General features: G+C 37.9%; 1 protein-coding gene across 1 annotated transcript in view; it reads left to right on the top strand.

Annotated features, from left to right (window-relative positions):
• Window positions 1–18980: 18980 nt before the first annotated feature.
• Window positions 18981–25922, top strand: part of STARD4 (StAR related lipid transfer domain containing 4) — a 29058-nt gene continuing 22116 nt past the window's right edge. Inside the window, exons 1-2 of the mRNA XM_053700478.1 lie at window positions 18981–19093; window positions 25452–25563. Coding sequence (XP_053556453.1) covers window positions 25459–25563 — 105 coding nt within the window. The 5' untranslated portion in view covers window positions 18981–19093; window positions 25452–25458. The remainder of the gene's footprint in view (window positions 19094–25451; window positions 25564–25922) is intronic.

Genomic DNA, 25922 nt, shown 5'->3' with positions numbered 1-25922 from the left:
GAGAGCCACCTCTGCAAGACACATCAAACACTTTGTTCATAAATAAGATTTGCCCACCTCTCGCCATCTCTTAAACACTTTAGAAAAGGAAATACATCCCCATGGCAGGCCAGGAAGAAGCGCAAACATGGTCACTCAAACTTGTATCAATTAATGCCAAAGGGCTTAACAGCCCTGAAAAGCGGTCGATAGCCTTTCACCAGTTACACAAAGCAGCAGGGGATATACTTTATATACAAGAGACACATTTTAAAAAGGGAAGGGAGCCTAAGTCTATAAACAATAAGTATAGGACCTTTTTCCTGGCCTCAGGACCATCAAAGAAAGGGGGAATGGGCATATTCTAAAAAAATTCTGTCCACTTTCAACCAAAATATGTCATTAAGGACCCAAAAGGGGCATACTTGATAGTCATAGGGCTTCTGTTTAATGCTTATGTGACATTAGTAAATGTATACCTACCCAATCAGGGACAACATAGAGTCTTTAAACAAGTGACCCAGTTACTGCTCGAACACATGAAGGGGGTACTGTTCATGGCAGGCGACTTTAACCTACCACTGGATCCCTTACGTGAAAGTAATAAAAGTAATAAAATCCACAAACACTCAGCTACAGCTCCTAAAACTGCATGACATATGGAGAACCAAAAATCCAGACTCCTCAGACTTCACATTCTATTCACACCCACATCATATCTACACTAGGATTGACTACCTGATTACAGACCAGGTAGGATTATCCATGATAGAGTCATCCACCATCCTGCCAATAATAATAATAACTAGTATTTATATAGCGCCTTTCTCCCAGTGGGACTCAAAGTGCTTTTTCAGCGCTCGCTCTCGGAATTCACCAAATCGGCAGCTGAATAGTAATAGTTGTTATTATTACCCAATTTAATGGTACTCATTTTATCGATCTCGGAAGGATGAAGGGCTGAGTCGGCCCTCCCGGGATTCAAACCTGTGACCTTGGATCTTTTAAACAGGCTTTTGTTGTAGTCAGGGCATTTACCAACTGAGCTACCTCACATGGTCCGATCACGCCCCAGTGATGTGTTCGGTCGCATGGTCCAACACACAACCACACTCCTTTTTGTGGAGACTGGATGAGTTCGACCTAACCAACCCAACAAATTATTTGATAAACTAACGATAGATCTGAAAAGGTGGAATATTCATTACCTCTCACTCTCGGCCAAAGTAATGTTACTAAAAACAATTTTTTTCCCGCGGTTAATGTTCCTTCTACAAAATCTTCCTTTATTTATTAAAAAGAAAGATATAAATAGGTATAACAGGCTATGTGCGAAATATATCTGGGGAGACAAAAGACATGGTATGTCAATAGAGAAGCTCACTCAATTAAAAAAATTAGGGGGATTAGCATTACCAAATATACAATATTATAACTGGGTGACATTGGTAAAGTTTGGCGCTGACTGGGTATCAGAATCTAATTATGTTACATTTTATGATATAGAATCCGACTTGATAAAACCATTTAACTTAAAAGCAATTCTACATTATCCATTTAATAAGCTACCAAGTAATATTAGTAGGTTGTGCACGTTTGCAAATATAATACAAGCATGGCAGAAGTACTTGAAAGCAATGGGACATAGCTATCAGATCTCACAATATCTGCCTATTATAGGAACCCTTGACTCCAGGTATAGAAAACAAAGTTTTTAGGAAACGAAAGATTTGAGAAACTATTTTTCTAATACACTAACCACATATGGAGATGACTGGAACAAGCCCGAAATAGATCTAGGGATCAAACTATATAAAATAGGCATTCGCTCACTTTCATACTGGTATAGAGCACTACTAACAAGAATGGGATTAAAACATATAAATAATTTAAAGGAAAATCTAGCTAAATATTTTCCAATGATACAAGTCAAAGACTTACAAAATAGTATAGATATGGCAGAAAAAGCTACGTCATCAATTAGTTGGAGGGAAACTCAAGTCAAAATAATTAATAATTATTACTTAACACCCTACAGAATGAGTAAATGGGCAAAGGGAAGACAAATAGGCAATTGTTTCAAATGTAACAAAGAAAGAGCAGACCTGCTACATTGCCTGTGGGCATGCCCTAAAATTCGCCAGTTCTGGTACAAAATAAATTTTTGGCTAAACAAATTCTTACAAGAGAATTTTGTTATGACCCCGCAACATATTTTTTTCTTGGTAAAAGATAGAAGAGAAATAGGAGAATTACGTCTAATAAATATGGCTATTCTTGCAGCACGCGTTTTAATAAGAGATGGAAGTCTCCGGATGCCCCCAAAATGGCTGAATTTTCTAACACAATAAAACAACAAATGTCTATTGAATTGCATAGCTTAAAACCAAACTCAGATAACCAATTCAGGTCATTTTTTGCTAAATGGAAAACAGTTATTAAGTCTTGGCCTCGCCCAACACAATTACTCTTTATTTCCCCTCTAACAAGCGCATTACCTTTTATCACTCTAATAGTAGAAGAATTCAAACCACACTATTGGCTGTATACGTAGGTTCGAGCAAGTGATCTAAAAACAGTATTAGGGTTGACAAGGGCAGAATAAAGGCAACTAAGGTCAGGTCTGTTAAAAGATTGCAAATAGCGAGAGAATCCGGATATAAATGTAGACATGGACAGGAGAAGGGAGGAGGGGGAACACAGGATGACCAGAGACACCAATTGAGAGGGCATCTCCAGATGTTTTAACTATTCTCATCCTCTAATATATAATGAGGTAATATATTTAAGTACGAAGCACTAAAAGACATATGGTGAGGAACCTCAGAGGGCAAGGCCCTAATTTTAAGTTGTTAAGGTTATAAAGGAAGATATATAGACTTAAATAATTCTGTTGCACAAGATATTAAACTTAAGTTGATGTGAAGAAAACAGGGGGGTTCCATGGAAAGTGCAGAACGCTATGATTTGTTGGGAGTTAGTGAGTGATGTATGGTAATCGTCAAACAATCTTGTAACTCTTACTATGTAATTTGTTTTCGATTACTATTGTTGGCAAATATTAATTGTTTTTTTTTTTTGGTTTTTTTCTGTTTGTTCTTGTTTTGTTTTTTTTGTGTTGTCCTCTTTTTGAAACTCTAATAAAAAGAATTAAAAAAAAATAATAACTAGTATTTATATAGCGCCTTTCTCCCAGTGGGACTTAAAGTGCTTTTTCAGCGCTCGCTCTCGGAATTCACCAAATAGTAATAGTTGTTATTATTACCCAATTCTCATTTTATCGATCTCGGAAGGATGAAGGGCTGAGTCGGCCCTGCCGGGATTCGAACCTGTGACCTTGGATCTTTTAAACAGGCTTTTGTTGTAGTCAGGGCATTTACCAACTGAGCTAGCTCACATGGTCCGATCACGCCCCAGTGATGTGTTCGGTCGCATGGTCCAACACACAACCACACTCCTTTTTGTGGAGACTGGATGAGTTCGACCTAACCAACCCATTAGTCAAATTGGACATCGACAATACATTAGGGCATTACTTTAGGGAAAACGCTCCTGTGGACACATCTGCGACCAGAACATGAGAGGCACACAAATGCGTGGTACGGGGGGAGTTTATCAAAGGCGAGGAAAATTAAAACTGACTGTCAATTCGTGAATTCCACTCTCTCACAAATACGATACTGGGATACGCAACACAAACAAGCCCCTAACTCTTCAATTATCTTAGACCTAGATTTGGAGTTTGGCGTTAGCCGTGAAAACCAGCGTTAGAGTCTCCTAAGGCTGGTTTTAGGCTACCGCCGGTATTTGGAGTCACTCAAAATAGGGTCTAACGCTCACTTTTCATCCGCGACTTTTCCATACCGCAGATCCCCTTACGTAAATTGCGTATCCTATCTTTTCAATGGGATCTTTCTAACTCCGGTATTTAGAGTCGTTTCTGAAGTGAGCGTTAGACATCTAACGACAAAACTCCAGCCGCAGGAAAAAAGTCAGTAGTTAAGAGCTTTCTTGGCTAACGCCGGTTTATAAAGCTCTTAACTACTGTGCTCTAAAGTACACTAACACCCATAAACTACCTATGCACCCCTAAACCGAGGTCCCCCCACATCGCCGACACTCGAATAATTTTTTTTAACCCCTAATCTGCCGACCGCCACCTACGTTATCCTTATGTACCCCTAATCTGCTGCCCCTAACACCGCCGACCCCTGTATTATATTTATTAACCCCTAACCTGCCCCCCACAACGTCGCAGCCAGCTACCTACAATAATTAACCCCTAATCTGCCGACCGCAAAGCGCCGCCACCTACGTTATCCTTATGTACCCCTAATCTGCTGCCCCTAACACCGCCGACCCCTATATTATATTTATTAACCCCTAATCTGCCCCCCACAACGTCGCCTCCACCTACCTACACTTATTAACCCCTAATCTGCCAACCGCAAAGCGCCGCCACCTACATTATCCTTATGTACCCCTAATCTGCTGCCCCTAACACCGCCGACCCCTATATTATATTTATTAACCCCTAATCTGCCCCCCACAACGTCGCCTCCACCTGCCTACACTTATTAACCCCTAATCTGCCGACCGGAGCTCACCGCTATTCTAATAAATGTATTAACCCCTAAAGCTAAGTCTAACCCTAACACTAACACCCCCCTAAATTAAATATAATTTACATCTAACGAAATTAATTAACTCTTATTAAATAAATTATTCCTATTTAAAGATAAATACTTACCTGTAAAATAAATCCTAATATAGCTACAATATAAATTATAATTATATTATAGCTATTTTAGGATTTATATTTATTTTACAGGTAACTTTGTATTTATTTTAACCAGGTACAATAGCTATTAAATAGTTAAGAACTATTTAATAGCTAAAATAGTTAAAATAATTACAAATTTACCTGTAAAATAAATCCTAACCTAAGTTACAATTAAACCTAACACTACACTATCAATAAATTAATTAAATAAACTACCTACAATTACCTACAATTAACCTAACACTACACTATCAATAAATTAATTAAATACAATTCCTACAAATAAATACAATTAAATAAACTAGCTAAAGTACAAAAAATAAAAAAGAACTAAGTTACAAAAAATAAAAAAATATATACAAACATAAGAAAAATATTACAACAATTTTAAACTAATTACACCTACTCTAAGCCCCCTAATAAAATAACAAAGCCCCCCAAAATAAAAAAAATGCCCTACCCTATTCTAAATTACTAAAGTTCAAAGCTCTTTTACCTTACCAGCCCTGAACAGGGCCCTTTGCGGGGCATGCCCCAAAGAATTCAGCTCTTTTGCCTGAAAAAAAAAACATACAATCCCCCCCCAACATTACAACCCACCACCCACATACCGCTAATCTAACCAAAACCACCATTGTTTCCTATGGGGGAATCGCGCACGAGCACGTTTTTGAGGCTGGCCGCTTGCGTAAGCAACTCTGGTATCGAGAGTTGAAGCTGCGTTAAAAATGCTCTACGCTCCTTTTTTGGAGCCTAACGCAGCCATTCTGTGGACTCTCAATACCAGAGTTATTTTTATGGTGCGGCCAGAAAAAAGCCGGCGTTAGTTTTTCAGGTCGTTACCGACAAAACTCCAAATCTAGCCGTTAGAGACTAAAGCCAGGAATTACCTTAATAGTCACTACATTAGGGAAAATCAGCGCAGGGCTACAATTTTGAAACAAAAATACTTTGATGTAAACAATAAAACAGGCTCATCACTGGCCAAGGCGTTGAAACGGCAACAATTAAGCACCCATGTACATACGTTAACAGATGCAGCAGGAGATATACATAGAGACAGTACTAAAATAGCGGAGACGTTCAGACAATATTATGAGAAATTATACAACATCCGCAATGACTGCGGGCAGCACGAAATAGACAATTACTTGGAGGGGGTGACTTTGCGCACATTACATACGAAGGACATTGAAGCATTAGATTCACCGATCACAAATGACGAAATTACAGCAGCCACTAAATCCATGCCAAACAGTAAGAGTCGAGGACCAGATGGGCTGGGCATTAATTACTATAAAACTTTCATCCATCACCTGCGTACACCACTAGCATCACTATTCAACTCATTATTAAGAGACGGGGGTTTTACGGAACACATGCTAGAGGCCAACATTATAGTACTTCCCAAACAAGGCAAATTCCCAAAGAAACCAGAGAATTTTCGCCCCATTTCCCTCCTGAATTCTGATATTAAGGTCTTTGCTAAGATCCTGGCCACCAGAATTAACCAGTACTTACCTAAGTTGATATATCTGGATCAGGTGGGTTTCGTACCCGGAAGGGAGGCACGGGACAATACATTAAAAGTGCTACAATTGATGACCTACGCCCAACAACATAATATACCATCAGTTCTTGTGTCAACAGACGCAGAGAAAGCCTTTGACAGGGTTCATTGGCATTTCTTAAAAGCGGTTCTGCACAAGATGAAATTTAGCGATACCTTCATAGCCCAAATCTTCACATTATATAGGCATGTATATTATCCTCTTGTGCTCAAGAGGTGTGTGTGTGTATATGCACTATTAACTTGTGTGTATTTACACATACTTTTGTCCATTCTGTGGGTGTGTGTGTACGTGTGCATGTGAGTTTGTGTTTTATACGCGCATTCACATCTGCCATACAGTCTTAATTACTATTCACTATTTACTCCATTTGGTTCAGGTGAATAATTTATCATACTATCACAGTATACACAGTTTCATAAGGGCGCCCCCTATCTTTATATCTACATTATATAGGCACCCAACGGCGAGGGTTAGGGTCAACGGTCTCCTATCTGACAAACTTAACATTCGAAACGGCACGAGGCAGGGATTCCCTCTCTCGCCAATCCTCTTCGCTATAACCATAGAAGCACAGGCCCAAAAAATAAGGGCGGACACACGGATATCGGGGATTCAGGTTAAATCAAGTGAGCATAAGCTTGCGTTATACGCGGACAATGTGCTACTCATGCTAACTAAGATAGAAACCTCCCTGCCCTAACTACCTTCAGGACGGGTTTCCAACTTTAACCTCAACATAACTAAGTCCGAATAACTGAACATCACATACGGCCCTGGCGAACTACCAGAGATCCTACAAGACTGCCCACTCAGAACACAACAGACCAAAATTAAATATCTGAGTATTTACATGTCGTCAGATCCGAAAATTATATTTCAGGCTAATTATAAAACACTGGAACACACGTTAGTCTCAGACCTTTTCTAGCTGGAAAAAAAAAACGATATCGTGGGTGGGGAGGATCAATGTTATTAAAATGAACGTGATTCCCAGACTACTGTACTTACTCAAAACCACTCCCATACCGCTACCGGCAAACTACTTACACAAGATACAAAGTGTACTAGAACAATACATATGGGGAGATGTGAAACCTAGAATAGCAAAAAAAACATTGTACCTTCCCAGGGACAGGGGGGGCCTCGGAGTGCCCAACATATACACTTACATACAAGCCATAACACTGCAGAGATTAATTAACTGGTGCCACAATGACCCCAATAAGATGTGGGCACAACTGGATCGCGACATCCTAGACACAAGAAATGCCAGCCTTCAGGTGTGGGTCCCGGAGAGGGCCAGGGCCTCAGCCACCACCACATACCCATTACTTCTAGACTTCTACATGCATTGGGACAAAATCTTACGCACATTTCTTCCATAAACGCCCCATTAACCCCAATTTATCAGAACCCCAAAGTGCCCTGGAACTACAGGGAGAAAGAGGTAGGCCCCACGGCGCCCTTTAAAGACTTGACACTTGCAGCTTTCCTGGAAGGAGACAAACTTATATCATTAGCCAAGATACAAGAAATGATACCGGGCATACATATGAATTGGCTATCACACTCACAGCTTAACCACTACCTCGCGACCCACCGCTCCAGACGCACACTCACAAGACAGGTGACAACATTCGAAAACATGTGCTTGCGGGATGCTCTCACGGCCCATGCCATATCACTAACATGCAAACTCCTCTTAGTGGAAGACACACACACCCTCCCTACATACACCAGAGCATGGGAGAAGGAGTTACAAATTGAGATAGACAATAGCGAGTGGCAAGCTGCATTTCAGATTACCAAAAAAGCCTCAATTTCAGGAAGCCAGTTACAAGTTTCTGTCAAGGTGGTACCTTACACCCAGTAGGTTACACCGAATATATAGGTCAGCATCAGGAGGGTGTTGGAGGGATTGCAGGGGCGAGGGCACACCGGCACATATCTGGTGGCTCTGCCCTAAGTTAGACGTGTATTGGGTGGGCATGTTCCACCATATAGAACACACGATAGGGAAACCACTGCAAAACAGCCCCAAAACGATATTGTACTTATCACTGCCCAAACTAGAGAACAAACAGAGCAGGGCCCTGCTGTTGACTATGCTGAACAGCGCCAAAATGTTAATTCCGAAACACTGGAAGACTTGGACAATACCAACAATAGCAGAGTGGAAGCAGCATGTAGACACCCTATTACAGTTAGAAAGGTACCATCATCTCCAACAGGGAACAGCAGACATACACAACCTTATGATGCAGCAGTGAACAGAGAGTAATAACCACCAGAAATAGCATACTCCAGATTGTATCACTGGAAAAGGGAGACATGCCTGTTAATGCAATACCTACTATCACACATCCAATGGAGGACCGAGGGGGCAGATACACTTAACCAACTGCTGGGGGGGGGGGGGAGTACTTACTTATCATATTAAATTAGGACATTGCAGTGCTATGAGAACCAATATTTAATTTCATTCTATGGATGTTTACATTGTATTTCAGAATTATTTGACTCACATGTATTATGATCTTGCTTTTTGTTAATTGTCGCTGACTATATTTGAAGGGCCATAGTGCCCAGATGGACATGGACTGATTATAGACACTACAAGGCTATGCCATAGCCCTAGACAAGGCACTAGTTGCCAAAAAAAACACTTGAATAATGGAAAATGTGATACTTTGTATGTTCTGTATAATGTGTTAAGTTTCCAATAAAAATTGAATAAAAAAAAAAAGTGGAAACCTTTCATAAACTCATGAGTAACTTTTGCAACCCTTCGGAAGAAAAACAACTACTGCATAACTTACTGTCTGACCAATCCTCTTAAAGGGACATAATACTCATATGCTAAATCACTTGAAACTCATGCAGTATAACTGTAAAAAGCTGACAGGAAAATATCACCTCAGCATCTCTATGTAAAAAAGGAAGATATTTTACCTCACATTCTCCTCAGCTCAGCAGAGTAAGTTCTGTGTAAAAAGTTATAATTCAGCTGCTACCCAGCTGCAGGTAAAAAAAAATATATGAAGAAATGAACAGCAGCCAATCAGCATCAACAGTGCTGAGGTCATGAACTCTTTTACTGTTATCTCAGGAGATTTGACTTAACTCTCATGAGATTTCATTGTAAACTTCCTTACACTGAATAGGGAAATAAGAAGAGTGTGCACGAAAGCTCGCTCCTTCCGCTGTCCCAGGACAGAAATACTGATTTGTTGCTTAGAAGCCCTTTACAATGGGATGTGGCTACTGAGGAACTTTTGAGGTAAAATAACTTGCTTTTTACATAGAGATGTCCAGGTGAAATTTTCTAGTCAGCTTTTTACAGCAATGCTGCATCACTTTCAAGTGTTTAAACATTTGGGTATTATGGCCCTTTAAGATTGGTGGGAACTTCATTTTTATTAATGCAGTCAAATACATGACAATGTTGGCAAATAGGATTCAAAAGTGAGTAAAATCTCATTCTATTACTGTGGTTTAATGATCCTCAAGTCATATCACCCATTATGCTTAAAAAATGGCAGCTGAGATCACAGAAGTATGGAAGGTGGCTGTTATTATATAGTTATTGTTTATGTAATTGCAATGTACATTAGTCCCAGGTGCCTGTTCCTATGTATATCATTGATCTACGATTAGGTTCTGTTAATGCAGATAAGTGAATCCCTTGAATATTGAGATTTAAATTATGCTACATTGTAATGTAATTTATATACTGTTTTATTTAAGTATTCAGGCTTTTTTGTTGTTCTATGTGAATAGGGTTCTTAAGATTTGGTGATAAATAGCATTTACATATATTTGTTTTGATATACATTCACGTAGGATCCCGTAGGATAAGTGCTGTGTGGTGGGTGTAGTATGTAATATTCAGTATTTGGACTTACATTGTGTGGGGTGAGACATTTTTAAACAATAGGGTTGATTTGTTACCTTTTAAAATAGGGTGTCAAGTGTTGTGTATTAGGCTATGATTACAGCTAAGAGACGAAATGCGTAACTCAGTTTGGTGCTACGCTCCACATGTATGTTTACTGTGAACTATCTCCTTTAAATTGTTTTTGGAAGAACAAAGTTTTGAGTTTTATGGAAGCAAGACGTTGCGTCCTTTTATCTGCATCAGGGAAATATAACCACAAATTATATAATTTTAAAGGGACAGTAAAATGAAAATTAAACTTTCATGAATAAAGTAGAGCTTGCAATTTTAAACAACTTTACAATTTACTCCTACTGTCAAATGTTCTTTGCTCTCTTGGTATCTTTTGGTGAAGAGTAAATCTAGGTAGGCTGATAGGAGATCAGAAGCGTCCTTGTGTCTTTGGCAGATTTACACATACATAGGAAAATTGTATATTGTTTATCAGCAACATTTTCAGCTTTCCTCTTATAACAATTTTTATTTTTTATTTTTTGTCACTGTGGATTAAGATATGATGCCATAAATTTGGAAAAATAATATTAATGCTTCTTTAAATATATGTGCCATAATGCAGTTTTTCCTAATTCCAATCCTTAAGGCACACTAACAGGCAAGATTCTCGTGATTATCAATGTCTACTTAAAGTGCTAGTAAACTTTAGCAAATCAAATGTCCTATATGTAATCTTTGTCATTAAAAAGTATATGTGTACTTTTTTTTATCTATCCGTGAAAAGGGTTAAATCTGTGCCAATAGTAATTTTACTATTACACCGGGATGAACTCTTTTTTTATGACAATTTCAATAAACATTCAATCAGTGTGTGAGTCATATGACACTCTTGGAGGCCTAGTTATCAACGTGTCTACTTACTTGCCTTTGCCGGCCCAATACACCCGCCTAAGCTCGCCTACCATCGCCACCGCGGACCTGAATAATCTCGCCAAAGTTAGCAAAAAAGCTGTCAAAAAGCCACGCACCAAGTACGGGGCGATGAGCAGCGGACTGTGATAGTTATCACTCATCCGATCTCGCCGCTCTTCGGCTTTTCTACAGCTTTATTGATAAGCTGTCACTAAGCCCTCACACTAAACTACACTGTTCTACCCCCTATACCGGCGCCCCCGAAGTCCCCTGCAACTAAATAAATTTATTAACCCCTAAACCGCCGTTCCTAGACCCCGCCGCAACTATAATAAATGTATTAATCCCTAAACCGCCGCTCCCGCAGCCCACCGCCACCTACATTATACCTAATGTATAACGGATGTCCTCTTCTGTTCCATCGGTGGTCGGCTGTCTGAAGACGGCTAAAGGTAGGATGATCTTCAGGGGGGTAGTGTTAGGTTTATTTAAGGGGGGTTTGGGTTAGAGTAGGGGTGTGTGGGTGGTGGGTTTTAATGTTGGGGGGGGGTTGTATTTTTTTTTTACAGGCAAAAGAGCTGAATACTTTGGGGCATGCCCCGCAAAAGGCCCTTTTAAGGGCTGGTAAGGTAATAGACCTGTTAACTTTCGTAATTTAGAATAGGGTAGGGCATTTTTTATTTTGGGGGGGCTTTGTTATTTTATTAGTGGGGCTTAGATTAGTTGTAAGTAGCTTAAAATTGTTGTAATATTTTTTAAATGTTTGTAACTTTTTATTTTTTATAACTTAGTTTTTTTATTTTTTGTACTTTAGTTAGTTTATTTAATTGTATTTAATTGTAGTTATTTGTAGCTAATTTATTTAATTAATTTAATGATAGTGTAGTGTTAGGTTTAATTGTAACTTAGGTTAGGATTTATTTTACAGGTAATTTTGTATTTCTTTTAGCTAGATAGTTATTAAATAGTTAATAACTATTTAATAACTATTCTAACTAGCTAAAATAAATACAAAGTTACCTGTAAAATAAATATAAATCCTAAAATAGCTACAATGTAATTATTAATTACATTGTAGCTATCTTAGGGTTTATTTTACAGGTAAGTATTTAGTTTTAAATAGGAATAATTTAGTTAATGATAGTGTAGTGTTAGGTGTTATTGTAACTTAGGTTAGGATTTATTTTACAGGTAAATTTGTCTTTATTTTAACTAGGTAGCTATTAAATAGTTAATAACTATTTAATAGCTATTGTACCTAGTTAAAATAAATTGAAATTTGCCTGTAAAATAAAAATAAATCCTAAAATAGCTACAATATAATTATTAGTTATATTGTAGCTATCTTAGGGTTTATTTTACAGGTAAGTATTTAGTTTTAAATAGGATTAATTTAGTTAATAAGAATAATATTTATTTAGATGTATTTAATTAATATATAAGTTAGGGGGGTGTTAGGGTTAGACTTAGGTTTAGGGGTTAATAATTTTATTATAGTGGCGACGGTGTGGGGGGGCAGGATAGGGGTTAATAAATTTATTATAGGTGGCGACGGTGTAGGGGGGGCAGATTAGGGGTTAATAAGTTTAATATAGGTGGCGGCGGGGTCTAGGATCGGCGGTTTAGGGGTTAAACAATTTATTTATTTGCGGCGGGGTCCGGCAGGATAGGGGTTAAAAAATGTATTATAGGTGGCGGTGGTATAGGGGGGCAGGTAAGGGTTACTAGGTATAATGTAGGTGGCGGTGGGCTCCGGGAGCGGCGGTTTAGGGGTTAATACATTTATTATAGTTGCGGCGGGGTCTAGGAGCGGCGGTTTAGGGGTTAATACGTTTATTAGAGTGGCAGTGGGCTCCGGGAGCGGCGGTTTAGGGGGTAATAATTTTATTTAGTTGCGGCGGTGTAGGGGGGACAGATTAGGGGTGTTTAGACTCGGGGTACATGTTAGGGTCTTAGGTGCAAACATCTCCCATAGGAATCAATGGGCTATCGGGCAGCAGCGAACATGAACTTTCGCTATGGTCAGACTCCCATTGATTCCTATGGGATCCGCCGCCTCCAGGGCAGCGGATTGAAAACCAGGTACGCTGGGCCGGGAAAGTGCCGAGCGTACCTGCTAGTCATTTGATAACTAGCAAAAGTAGTCAGATTGTGCCGAACTTGTGTGCTTAACATCTGGAGTGACGTAAGAATCGATCTGTGTCGGACTGAGTCCGGCGGATTGAAGCTTACGTCACTAAATTCTACTTTTACCGGGCAGCAGGGCTTGATAACTAAGGCAAAACAGCCTCGCCACAAATACGCTACGAAATTCCAGCGTATTTGAGGTTGACGGCTTGATAACTAGGGGCCTTGAAGTCCAGCCCTTTGAAAGCCCTTAGGAAGCCTATGTAGAGAGTGGGTTGGACTGCTTTCTATATCACAACCCAGGCAAATGAGGAAATAAAGGGTGGGCAGAGGAACAGAAGATACCGAGTAGAATTATAAATATTGTATTAGAAAATATATACACTTTAAAAAAAAAAAAAAAAAAAGAATAATTATGCAGTGTTGCTTCTACACTGCTTCTACATTAATATATTTTTCATTTGAAAATTCCTAAAGTCTGAAATTTACCATTAACATATAGGCACCTAGCATGTATATGCGATAATAACCCCATATCTAGCTTAGTCTATGAATTGCCACATGCTATAGGCACACGCAAACAGGATGTTAGCATAATGGAAATAAAGATGATTATTATTTAGCTTAACTAAACTACTGTTCAGACTCAAAATAACCCCATAAACGTATATGTGGAGGATTACGTCATTACAAAAGAAGTCTTCATCTACAGGGATACACGATCAGGAAGCAGTTTGAAATGTAGGTGTCATATTTAGTTTTTTTTACCTTTTCTCTCTTTCCCTCCTAGCCTTTAGGAATGGGAGAATTGTGTTGGTGTGGCTACTTGGAAAGTAGATGCTCTGGGTTTTTTTTTAAGCAAAGTACTTTTTTTCATGGGAATGATCACTTGGATGTGAATTATGTGACAGATCTGTGGCTCCTTGTCTCTCCCCCTGCTTGCCTTGTGAAATGGGTGAATTTAGTTGGTGTAGCTACTTGAGTAATGGATATTCTGATCCTTTTTAGTACAAAATGTTTTTTTTGACCTGATAGGATACTTAGACGTATATTCCATTGTTAGTCAGTGGCTTGTTATGTCTCTCTTTCCTAGTCTTGTGGATCTGATGAATTTAGTTGGTTTTGCTACTTGGAAAGTGGAGTTCTGGACCTTTCTGTACTGTTCCATATTCATCCTGACTAAGAAGGGGTTAATACAATTATTTTACATTACTTCATCTCTAAAATATTCTTCTGAGGGGCCTTTAACTTTCCATTGTTTTTTTTTTTGTTTGTTTTTTAAATCATTTTACTTATTATATGGCGATTCCAGCCCTTTCTGTTCTGGCTTTTACACCATCCCCTTACCTTTAAGGGATCAAAAGAGGGCACAATTTTAGATAAAAATCGGCACGTAGCCTCCAATTATAGCAAATTCAGCAATCTAAACACAATTAATTTTAGTTTTTTTGCAGTGTCTAATATACAATATAGCATTAGGGTATGTTATGTGTTTGTTTAAAGGGACATGAAAGTCAAAATGACATTTTCAACTATTAGATAGATCATGCAGTTTTAAGACACTTTTTAATGTACTTCAAAAAACAAATTTACTTTGTCCTCTTGGTGTCCTTTCTTGAAAAGCACACATAGGTGGGTTTAAAAGTTGCAATGCATTATTGAGAGCTAGCTGGTAATTGGTGGCTATGTCTTTTGTCATTGGCTCACCAGGCATGTTCAGCAAGCTCCCAGTAGTACATTGCTCCTCTCAAGCTGACTTTAACTGGAGTTATACACGTAGTTATATCATGCTAGCAAATGTCAAATAACAAAATGCTCTAACTCAATATGTTAGCAGCCACTATCTAGTAGAGGGTAATCCCATATAATTTTGCCACTTGTAGTTACATTTTGTTGGTAGCTTGGAAGATCAAATTCAGTATCTTTACCCTCATAGAATCCAAAGTAGGATGAATAATTGCAGCTCTTTGAAAAATTTGATTCTGTAACATGCATTTCCAGATTGGAATATATTAATGAGAAATAATTCTAACTGGCCAATGTTGAGAAGCACTATTTTATGGAACTTGTCATGGTCTGTGTGGTCCTCTGGAAGATCCAAATGGCTGTCAATGAAATGAAGAAACCTCAATGTTATATTTTTACTGGCATTTTCCTAAAATCCCCACCTCAAGGGTGAGTCACTGGAATATTTAAATCTCATTTTCATCTGTGAGAATCTACAAATGACATTTTACATGTTCTTAACGAACATTTTAAGAAATAAACCCCGTGTCTGTTCGAAATAGTTTTAAGTTTTATAAAAAGTTTAAAAAAGATAGCTCAATTTGTTTAAATTATAAAAAATGTATTCAAATACAATATAACTGCAATTAAGGATTTTCTCATCTTACAATATAGCAGTTTTCTTTTAGCATTTTTTCTCTACATCTAGTTTCTCCATATACATTTTTTCAGTTGATATCTAAGACTGAAATATCTATGATCAAGATGTCACTCTTGACTTTTTTATGTATTTAGTCAGTTGCTTCATGTTGGTCTTCATCAACATATTTTCTCCGTGGGATTATTTCAAAGATTCAAACAATTAGGGCAAGATTTATCATATATATTTGCAACTAAAAATGCGCACACGAATAAACGCCCCTATTTATCATTCAAAAATATGCCTAAAATTGGACAAGTTGACTTTAAAATGCTCCTATTTTTTTCCCATTCTCCTTGGCACAAGTGCGCCAAAAAGGGTTAAATTAGATTGTTTTAGTCATATTTCCTACAGTACGCCTAATTAATTGTACTTGTTACAAATGTATTATTTATTTTCTTATAGCGGACTGAGAGTGCAAATAAATAATATATTTTAATATATATACTGTGTGTATGTATATATATATATATATATATATATATAAATAATTTTATATATATATATATATATATATATATATAGGAGCACAAAAATAATATATAACAGGGCACAAAAATAAATATCTATTGGGGAGCAAAAATAATATATAAAAAAAATACAAAAAATAGAATTGCAGTATAATGAAAATAGATCTATTTTCTTCCATAACTGTTAAGAAAGCTACTAGTGAGCCTGCATATTTATTGCTATTGCCACTTACATTGAGAATAGTTGCTTATTTTCATTGATAAATAAGATGACGATACAAATCTGACTGCAGAAATGTATCTTTACATCACCTCAGCTTGCGCATGGAGAAGAGCAATAACAAAAGGTTTTTTTGATAAATTTGAGCATACAGATCTTGCTCTATAGAATGTAGATTTCATAATTTGTTTAAACATAACATAAACACTTTGTTTCCTAATTTAGCATAAGTTCACCTTCCCAAAAAAACATTTGTCATTTTTCTGTTTTCCAACACCTGCAAAGAAGGAAAAAAAAAAAAAAAAAAAAAAAAATCTGCAACCAAAGGGAAATAAAAAATTGATGTTGCTGTGTCTTACATAAGGGACATTTTACATAAATAAGTAATGTTAAATATTTAGTTCTAAGTGCAAGGTAAGGGACTAACAGACAGAGCCCAGCAGAACTATCTGTCAAACGTGATACATTTATAAAACAGAGATTCTTGTGATTTACATGAGCTCTGTAGAGCTACAGTGATTGTTTATAGTATATGGAAATGATTTATCTGTAGGTGTACTAGAGAGATGTATTTTTAAAAGAATTATTTCTGTTTTGTACCTTTGACATAACAAGATACCTTTAAACAATAGTTTTCAGTAATTATTTTTCACAGGAAGTGCACTGACTTTATTTTGACTTTACAGGCAGTTACGGTTATTCTATGTCATAATCCTTTTTTTGGCTCTTATTCGTTTGCTCATGGTCTATGTTGGGCAATCATTTGCTGATGCTGTACAATAAAATTAACTTGCTCTTTGAGGGGTCATGCTATTCAATTCTGCCAGGAGTTCTAGTTAGTGATAGAGTAAATGTTTCAACATTTACCTGCATTTTCTGCTTCTCTTGCTATACAATATATTATCATGAATTACAACACTCTCCTTAACTCCATCCATTAGTCACACAAAGTGATAACAATTTCAATAGGTGGTTGCAGTTTACTTTTCCTTTTAATTTTGTGTCAATAAATGCTAAAAAAACATTTATATAAGACTGACCCATTTTATTCCAATCATTAATTATTCTGATGTTAATTGTGTGTTCTGTCAGCCATTTAACATTTTAAAATGTAAAGGGACACTGAACCCAATTTTTTTCTTTCGTGATTCAGATTGAGCATGCAATTTTAAGCAACTTTCTAATTTACTCCTATTAGCAAATTTTCTTCATTCTCTTGGTATGTTTATTTGAAAAATAAGAACGTAAGTTTAGATGCCGGCCCATTTTTGGTGAACAACCTGGGTTGTCCTTGCTGACTGGACAGCACCAATAAACAAGTGCTGTCCATGGTTCTGAACCAAACATTTGCTGGCTTCTTAGCTAAGATGCCTTCTTTTTCAAATAAAGATAGCAAGAGAACAAAGAAAAATTTATAATAGAAGTAAATTAGAAAGTTGCTTAAAATTGCATGCTCTATCTGAATCATGAAAGAAAAAATTCGGATAGGAAAGTAAAAATTAAACTTGCAAGAAACAGATAGAGGATGCCATTTTAAGACACTTAAAATAATTTATATTTTCAAATCTGCTTTGTTCACTTGGTATCCATTGTTGAAAATGATTACACACGTATCCTAAACTAGTGGGAGCTAGCTGGTGATTGGTGCCTGCATACATTTGTCACTTATAATTTGCTATTTGGCTTATTAGATGTGTTCAGCAAGCTGCCAGTAGTGCAATGCAAAGCAAAGTTTTAGCAAAGGATAACAAGAGAATGAAGCATATTTGAAAATGAAAGTAAATTTGAAAGTTGTTCAAAAATTATATGTTCTATCTGAATTATGAAGGACATTTGTGGGGTTTCCTATCCCTTTAACTTTAAAATAAGAACTTTGCTTAAATATTATATGATCACACTTTAAATCCTAGAAAAATAATACATAAATTATTGTCTGAAATTATGTGATAATTGTGTTTCCTAACGTTTTGAACTACCATTTATAAACGTTCCTAATACTGACGAGTATTGATTTAATATCTGGTGAATCAAGAGAAATTAGTAATCTAAAAATATTAATAAAACAGGACACGGATGGTTCTGAGTTTGCAAAAAAAATCATGGAGCAAAACTGGAATCTAATTAAAGATGCCCTGAATGACACGTGTGACCTTTAATTAAATAAACATGACATCGGCTTCTGATTTATAATTTTGCCTTTTTTAGATGGAATGATTTGGACATGGAATATAGGCTTAATTATATTTCAGATTTTTGCAAGCCCAACACCATGTCCCGATGGAAAGTAATTAATGATATCTCACCTCACTTGTAAGCTATAAAGCACTGCTCAAAGGTTACAGTGTATAATATATGACTTATTCCTACACGCTGTCACTTGCAGCTTCACATAGTGACGAACAGAGCTGTCACTTACACAACGCCAATAGAAACGAAGGATCCTCTTAAGGTACAGTTTACATCCTTCATATGTCTCCGCAGCTCATTGGCTGCTTGGCTCTAAGTTTGAGATGACCGCTTTATGTTGGGATGCTGCACCGCCTTCCATATGATGCCATAGAACCTTTTCAGAGATGTGATTGGTCGGTTCTGTAACTGCCGATGTCTTGCTTACTCCAGCGGATGTCGTTGAAGAATGTGCCACAAAATCTGAGATACACACAGCGCGAGGCAGGCTGGTGCCCATATATCTGAACGAGTCCACATAAAAGGTGAGAACAGCTGGGGCGCGCGCTGGTAGATCTCGTGCACCTGAGAATATTATAATTGTAACCAATACATGAGCGATTTACATACGTGTGATGGTCTACGTTACATAACCAATACGTCACTGCTTGGTTGTGCGATAATTATTATTATGATAATAAATTATAAAATGCTGCTAGGATGCAAGTGGTTTGTGTAGTGCAGTTATGTTAGTGCGGTTACTGATCTATGTTTGCCAGCTTAGCAGTCTGATAAAGCCACCTTTATGTACACTTCTAATGTTGCTCACTCAGTGACGTAAGGATAATAGGGCTACTTGCCAGTCACTGCCAGGATGTCATTCTTGTACAACAGGCCATTCAAGATTGTTCTCACCCATGTCAGATGCTGTGAAAAATGTCATAATGTAATAACAGTCATACTTGAATGTTATCTGAGTCATAGATGGAGCAGGAACCATTTTAAGCATGTGCTATTGCTTACCTTATTTTATTAGGAGCATCTGCCCAATTTAGTATTTTACTGCTTTTTATTCTCTGTACTGTCATTCATAATAACACAGTGTTTATACAATGTTGCAAGTAACCAGGCTACATTAAAGGGACACATAATACTCATATGCTAAAAAATCACTTGAAACTGATGCAGTATAACTGTAAAAAGCTGTAAAAAAATATCACCTGAGCATCTCTATGTAAAAAAGGAAGATATTTTACCTCACAATCTCCTCAGCTCAGCAGAGTAATTTCTGTGTAAAAAGTTATATTTCAGCTGCTGTTCAGCTGCAGGTAAAAAAAATAAAGAAATGAACAGCAGCCAATCAGCAGTGCTGAGGGCATGAACTCTTTTACTGTGATCTCATGAGATTTCACTTAAAGCGAAGGTAAACTTTGATGAATGAAATCCCGTTTTTTAACAATACTATTAAAAACAGGGGCACTTTCATTCATCAAAGTTACAAAGCAGCCGTTTTGATTAAAACTTACCTCTTTTCTTTGCACAGCCAGAGCAGCTTCCCCCACACGGAGATCCTCTCTTCACACGTCATCAATGACTAATCCAGCTTCCTCCAATCACGGCTTTCCCCCCAGGGTAGTCATTGCCTGAGGCCATGCCGTTATTGGATGAAGCTGGATTAGTCATTGATAACATGTGAAGAGAGGATCTCCGTGTGGGGGAAGCTGCTATGGCTGTGAAAAAAAAAACAAAGGTAAGTTTTTAATCAAAACGGCTGCCTGATAGTATTTTAAAAAAACGTACTTTCATTCATCAAAGTTTACCTTCCCTTTAACTCTCATGAGATTTCATAGTAAACTTCCTTAAACTGAATAGGGAAATAACATGAAAGTGCACAAGGCTCGATCCCTTGCCTGTCCAGGAACAGACATACTGAATTGCTGCTTAGAAATCCTTTACAATGGGATGTGGCTACGGAGAAACTTTTGAGGTAAAATATCTTTCTTTTTTACATAGAAATGTTCAGGTGATATTTTCTAGTCAGCTTTTTACAGCTATGCTGCATCACTTTCATGTGGTTAAACATTTGGGTATCATGGCCCTTTAAAACCTGTTAAGTTAACCCCTTCTTTCGGCTTTCTTGAACAACTAGTATTGGGCCCTGTGAAGTTGACACTTTCATGCCTTCAGTTATGTCTTACACTATTAATTCCAGTTGTTTTTTGTTTATCCATTACACAAGAATTCCAAATTACCTCAAACAACTGTGTGCCCTTTGCTGTTATTAACCCTTTCTATGCTTCTATAGGGGCTGTATTGTGTGTGTCTCTTTGTATAGGGCTGTGGTGTGTGTGTGGGGGGGGGAGGGGGCTTGAATTCTGATGCAGTTGAGTTAAAGGGCCATAATACCCAAATGTTTAAACACTTGAAAGTGATGCAGCATAGCTGTAAAAAGCTGACTAGAAAATATCACCTGAACATCTCTATGTAAAAAAGAAAGATATTTCACCTCAAAAGTTCCTCAGTAGCCACATCCCATTGTAAAGGATTTCTAAGCAGCATTTTAGTGTGTCTGTCCTAGGACAGCTTAGGGGATGAGCCTCGTGCACTCTCATATTATTTCACCAATCAGGTAGGGGAAGTTTACTATGAAATCTCATGAGAGTTAAGTGAAATCACATGAGATCACAGTAAGAGTTCATGACCTCAGCACTGCTGATGCTGATTGGCTGCTGTTCATTTCTTCATTTTTTTTTTTACCTGCAGCTGGGAGCAGCTGAGTATAACTTTTTACACATAACTTACTCTGCTGAGCTGAGGAGATTGTGAGGTAAAATATCTTCCTTTTTTACATAGAGATGCTCAGGTGATATTTTCCTGTCAGCTTTTTACAGTTATACTGCATCAGTTTCAAGTGATTTAGCATATGAGTATTATGTCCCTTTAAGTAGGGATTTCATAATTTTCTTTTAGAGATGACACAGGAGAAAGATAATTCTTAATTTGCTTTATGGAAATAGTTAATGTAGGGAATGTAGTTCTAGTGAGGGATAAGGGAAGAAAATAGGTAAAATATAGTTTTTGCACGGTGACTAATATTGGCATTGCATGGGTTAAGAGACTACACAGGAGAAATATGATATATAATTTACAGTAAGGAAAGGGTTAATTTATTGTGTGTATTTTTAGTTATTTGTAAAGGAGAAAGAGAGGTTAATATAGTTGCAGGGAGACTAATCTTGGCATTTCAGGGTTTTTATAGGAAGTGGGGTTAATGGTTTATTACCAATGGCATTACAGGGGTTCGTAACAAAAGGGATTACATTCGATATATCAATAAGCTGCCCTAACAGCAGTTCCGTTTCACTTCTCCAAGTTACTATATTGTATAGAAATAGTCAACAGTGGCTGGTAATTTTAAAACGCTTGACCCTAAAGACTGTACTATTCAGGGATGCATACAACCTACACTAACCTTTCCTAACTCCACTTCTATCCCCTTGAACCCCTTAGCATGTAAGTCTGATAATAATAATAATTCTGCCATAGGCAATAAAATATGTTAAAATATGACATTACCCAATTTGCAAAGTCAAATACCTTGCAATGTGATTGGAAATACAGAGGATCTTCGGTTGTGGCACAATATGGAGATGCTCAGTTAAAGTGAATGTAAACTTAACCCTCCTGGCTAACGGCTTTGGATATAGACTTTTAAAAATGACAGATGACGATTCTTAAAACAACTAATCCTTGTTTCCCCGCGGGCCGTGACGGTTGTGCAAAGGGACTGAACGCCCCAGGGGAGAAACAAGGATTAGTTGTTTTAAGAATCGTCACCAGCCAATCAATTACACAATATGGCGGGCGGGAGAGTTGCACTTATCCTTGGAGCTGTAAAAAGGTAAAAATTGGAGTAAATAAATAAATATAAAAAATTTGATGAATTAAACTCTGCCTCATTCTTAAAAGTATATCCAATGCTGTGAGCCAGGAGGGCTAATACATTTATTTTAATTTTACTACCTTGTAGTAAAAAAAAAAAAAAAAGTTTATTTAAAGGGACAGGAAACACAAAACTTTTCTTTTAGGATTCAGATAGCGCCTACAATTTTACTTCTATTATCAAATTTGCTTAATTATCTTAGTATCCTTTGTTGAAGAAGCAGCAGTGCACTGCTGGGAGCTAATTAAACAAATCAGGTGAGACAATGACATTTATTTTAATAATTTCAAAAATTATGGCTGAGTAGCATTTCCAATGTATGTAGATGTTGCTCAAGTTAAAGCAATATGACTCTCACTTAGCAAATACACAAAACTGTGTCTTATATGCTTGTTCTTCATGGCAGCAATCTTTTTTGCTTTTCCATTTAAGCACTGATAACTTACCTTATACTGCATGCTTCTACAGCCTTTGCGCTGCTCCTCCCACATCCACCCTCTCTGTAGAAGCCTGCGTGGAGAACAGGGGGTTAAGATATAGTAATGCAAGTGTGAGGCTGTGAAGAGGGTGGAGCGGATGTGGAAGTAGCAAAGCGGCAATGCAGACTGTTGAAGCTTCATTGCTTGTTGTCTCAGATCAGTCCCTATCTGCCAATGAATAAACAGGACTCCCCAGGGGCAGAACAATTTGTTTCTAGCCCCCCCCCCAGCAATTGTTGTTCTAGGCCTCCCAGCCCCTAACCTTCCAACTTAGCCCCCCCCCCCCCCCTCACTGCTGCCGGAAGTGCAAAAAGAATACAGCATACACGGGTTAAAGGTACCGTTATTCAAGTACAGCTTTTACCGTGAATTGCTAAGACTGAAAGATTAGTGCAAAAAATTGTATCTCCATCAAAATACGATTGGATAGGAGATCTATGCTTTTTGTTTTTTATGACAATTCTAAAGTATTGAAAGTCCCGAGCATTTTTTAATGCTTCTTTTTGGACATTTATAATCTGTTCACACAAGTGTTTTTTTACACATCTCTGTGATTTTATGTGATTTGATGTTGTTTATAGTATACTAGTCCTAAAGCCTGTGTACACGGGCCAATTTTTTTAAATACCGCGGTTCCAACCCTTGCTCCCTCTCTCTCCCCCCTCTCTTTTGCGCTCTCTCTCTCTCCCCCTCTCTCTTTTGAGCTCTCTCTCTCCACCCTCTTTTGCACTCTCTCTCCCCCTCTTTTGCTCTCTCTCTCTCTCTCTCTTGTGCTCTCTCTCCCCCTCTTTTGCTCTCTCCCCCCTCTTTTTCTCTCTCTCCCCTCTTTTGCTCTCTCTCTCTCTCCCCCCTCTTCTACTCTCTCCCCCTCTTTTGCTCTCTCTCTCTCCCCCTCTCTTTTGCTCTCTCTCTCCCCCTCTCTTTTGCTCTCTCTCCCCCCTCTTTTGCTCTCTCTCCCCCTCTCTTTTGCTCTCTCTCCCCCTCTCTTTTGCTCTCTCTCCCCCTCTCTTTTGCTCTCTCTCCGCTCTCTTTTGCTCTCCCTCTCCCCCCTCTTTTGCTCTCTCCCCCCTCTTTTGCTCTCTCTCTCCTCTCTTTTGCTCTCTCTCTCCCCCCCTCTCTTTTGCTCTCTCTGTCCCCCCTCTTTTGCTCTCTCTCCCCTTCTCTTTTGCTCTCTCTCTCTCCCCTTTTTTTGCTCTCTCTCTCCCCCCTCTTTTGATCTCTCTCTCCCCCCTCTTTTGCTCCCCCACCTCTCTTTTGCTCTCTCTCCCCTCTCTTTTGCTCTCTATCTTTCCCCCCTCTCTTTTGCTCGCTTTCTCTATTTCCCCCCTCTCTTTTGCTCTTTCCCTCCTCTCTTTTGGTCTCTCCCCCCTCTCTTTTGGTCTCTCTCCCCCTCCTCTCTACCCTCTGTTTTGCTCTCCCCTCTGTTTTTCTCTCTCACTTGACCATGCCTGGTTGGTTCCTCTATTAAACGGATAGAAAGGTCAAACCTAAAATGTGCATATGTGCATTTCAATGTGAAATAGAAGTATTTTTGCAATATACTTCCATTAGCAAAATTGCTACTAATAAAAAGTTATTACAGTATTTCTGCGGCATACGCACATATCCGGTGAAGGCCGTGCATCAGTATTCAAACGCCATGCCTGCTCAGAGACTCAGCTGTAGCTTGTATGACACACGTTACGTCTTTAGAAGCAATACACACCACAGCCACCTCTCTGAGCAGGCATGGTGTTACTGAATACTAATGCAAGGGTCCTCAAGGGGTATTTGTGTATGCTGCTGAAAAACAGTAATACATTTTACTAGAAGCATTTTTGCTAATGGAAGTATATTGCAAAATGCTTATATTTCAATTTGAAACGCACCCATGCACATTTAATTTTTGACTAGTAGTTATGTTTTACTATAGTCAAAAAATTTCTCTCAGCTGTTTTGCTAGTTTAATTGCAATACTGCTACTGCTACTATTAATAATTATTAATATTATATCATATTCATGTTCCAGTTTGAGTACATTTGAGCCTCATGAGTTTATTGCACTGGTGTTTCTAAATGGAAATAAACAACCTGGTAATTTTTTACTTGTTCAGCTGTTAGTATAGCACACAATCTCAAAAGTCTATTGGGTCAATAATAGCTTCAAACTAAACTGCACTTTGAACAAATTGAGCCACAGAGTTTTTCTCTTTATCTGCTTTAAGCTATTACGTTCAGTTGTCACAATAAAAATTTATTTCTTGCTGGAAATTGCTCTTCACCTTAATAACATTGTAGGTAATAGCTCATTTTGTACAAGCTGTAATCTAAAGTATAGCATTCTCAAATAACCTGTTAAAAATAGCTGCAAACAATAACTAAAAGTATTTCTACAAGTCACAAAGGAGCTTTTAACAGAAAAAAATAGCTTCAAGATTCCTGCTAACATGTATGTAATAAACCTTTAATTTATTAATATCTTATGGGTTTATTCTTTTGTAGGCAAAAAATGGAAGTCCAGCTTGATGTAACATCCACATCAACCAAACTGCAAAACACGCTTATTAAGTACCATTGCACTAATGAAGATGAGTGGTATGTCACAAAAAGAGCTGTAAGTATCCAATGTTTGGTATAGTTGTGTTTTTTTTATTTAACCTGGAAAAAGTAACCTAAAAGTGCCATAATAATCAAAAAAACTAAATTTATGCTTACCTGATAAATTTCTTTCCGGACATGGAGAGTCCACAACGTTATTCCAATTACTAGTGGGATATTCAACTCCTGGCCAGCAGAAGGAGGCAAAGAGCACTCCAGCAAAGCTGTTAAGTGTAACTTCCCTTACCCATAACCCCAGTCATTTAGCCGAACGTCATTCCAATTACTAGTGGAAACCAATACCCAAGCTAGAGGACACAGAATAAACAGGGAAGGAGAAAAAGGCAGAAGGACCTAAACAGAAGGCACCTCCAC

The sequence above is a fragment of the Bombina bombina genome, chromosome 2 (assembly GCF_027579735.1).
Source record: "Bombina bombina isolate aBomBom1 chromosome 2, aBomBom1.pri, whole genome shotgun sequence".
Taxonomy (NCBI): domain Eukaryota; kingdom Metazoa; phylum Chordata; class Amphibia; order Anura; family Bombinatoridae; genus Bombina; species Bombina bombina.
Note: the sequence above shows the minus strand (reverse complement) of the source record. Positions and strands in the feature narration are given on the sequence as shown.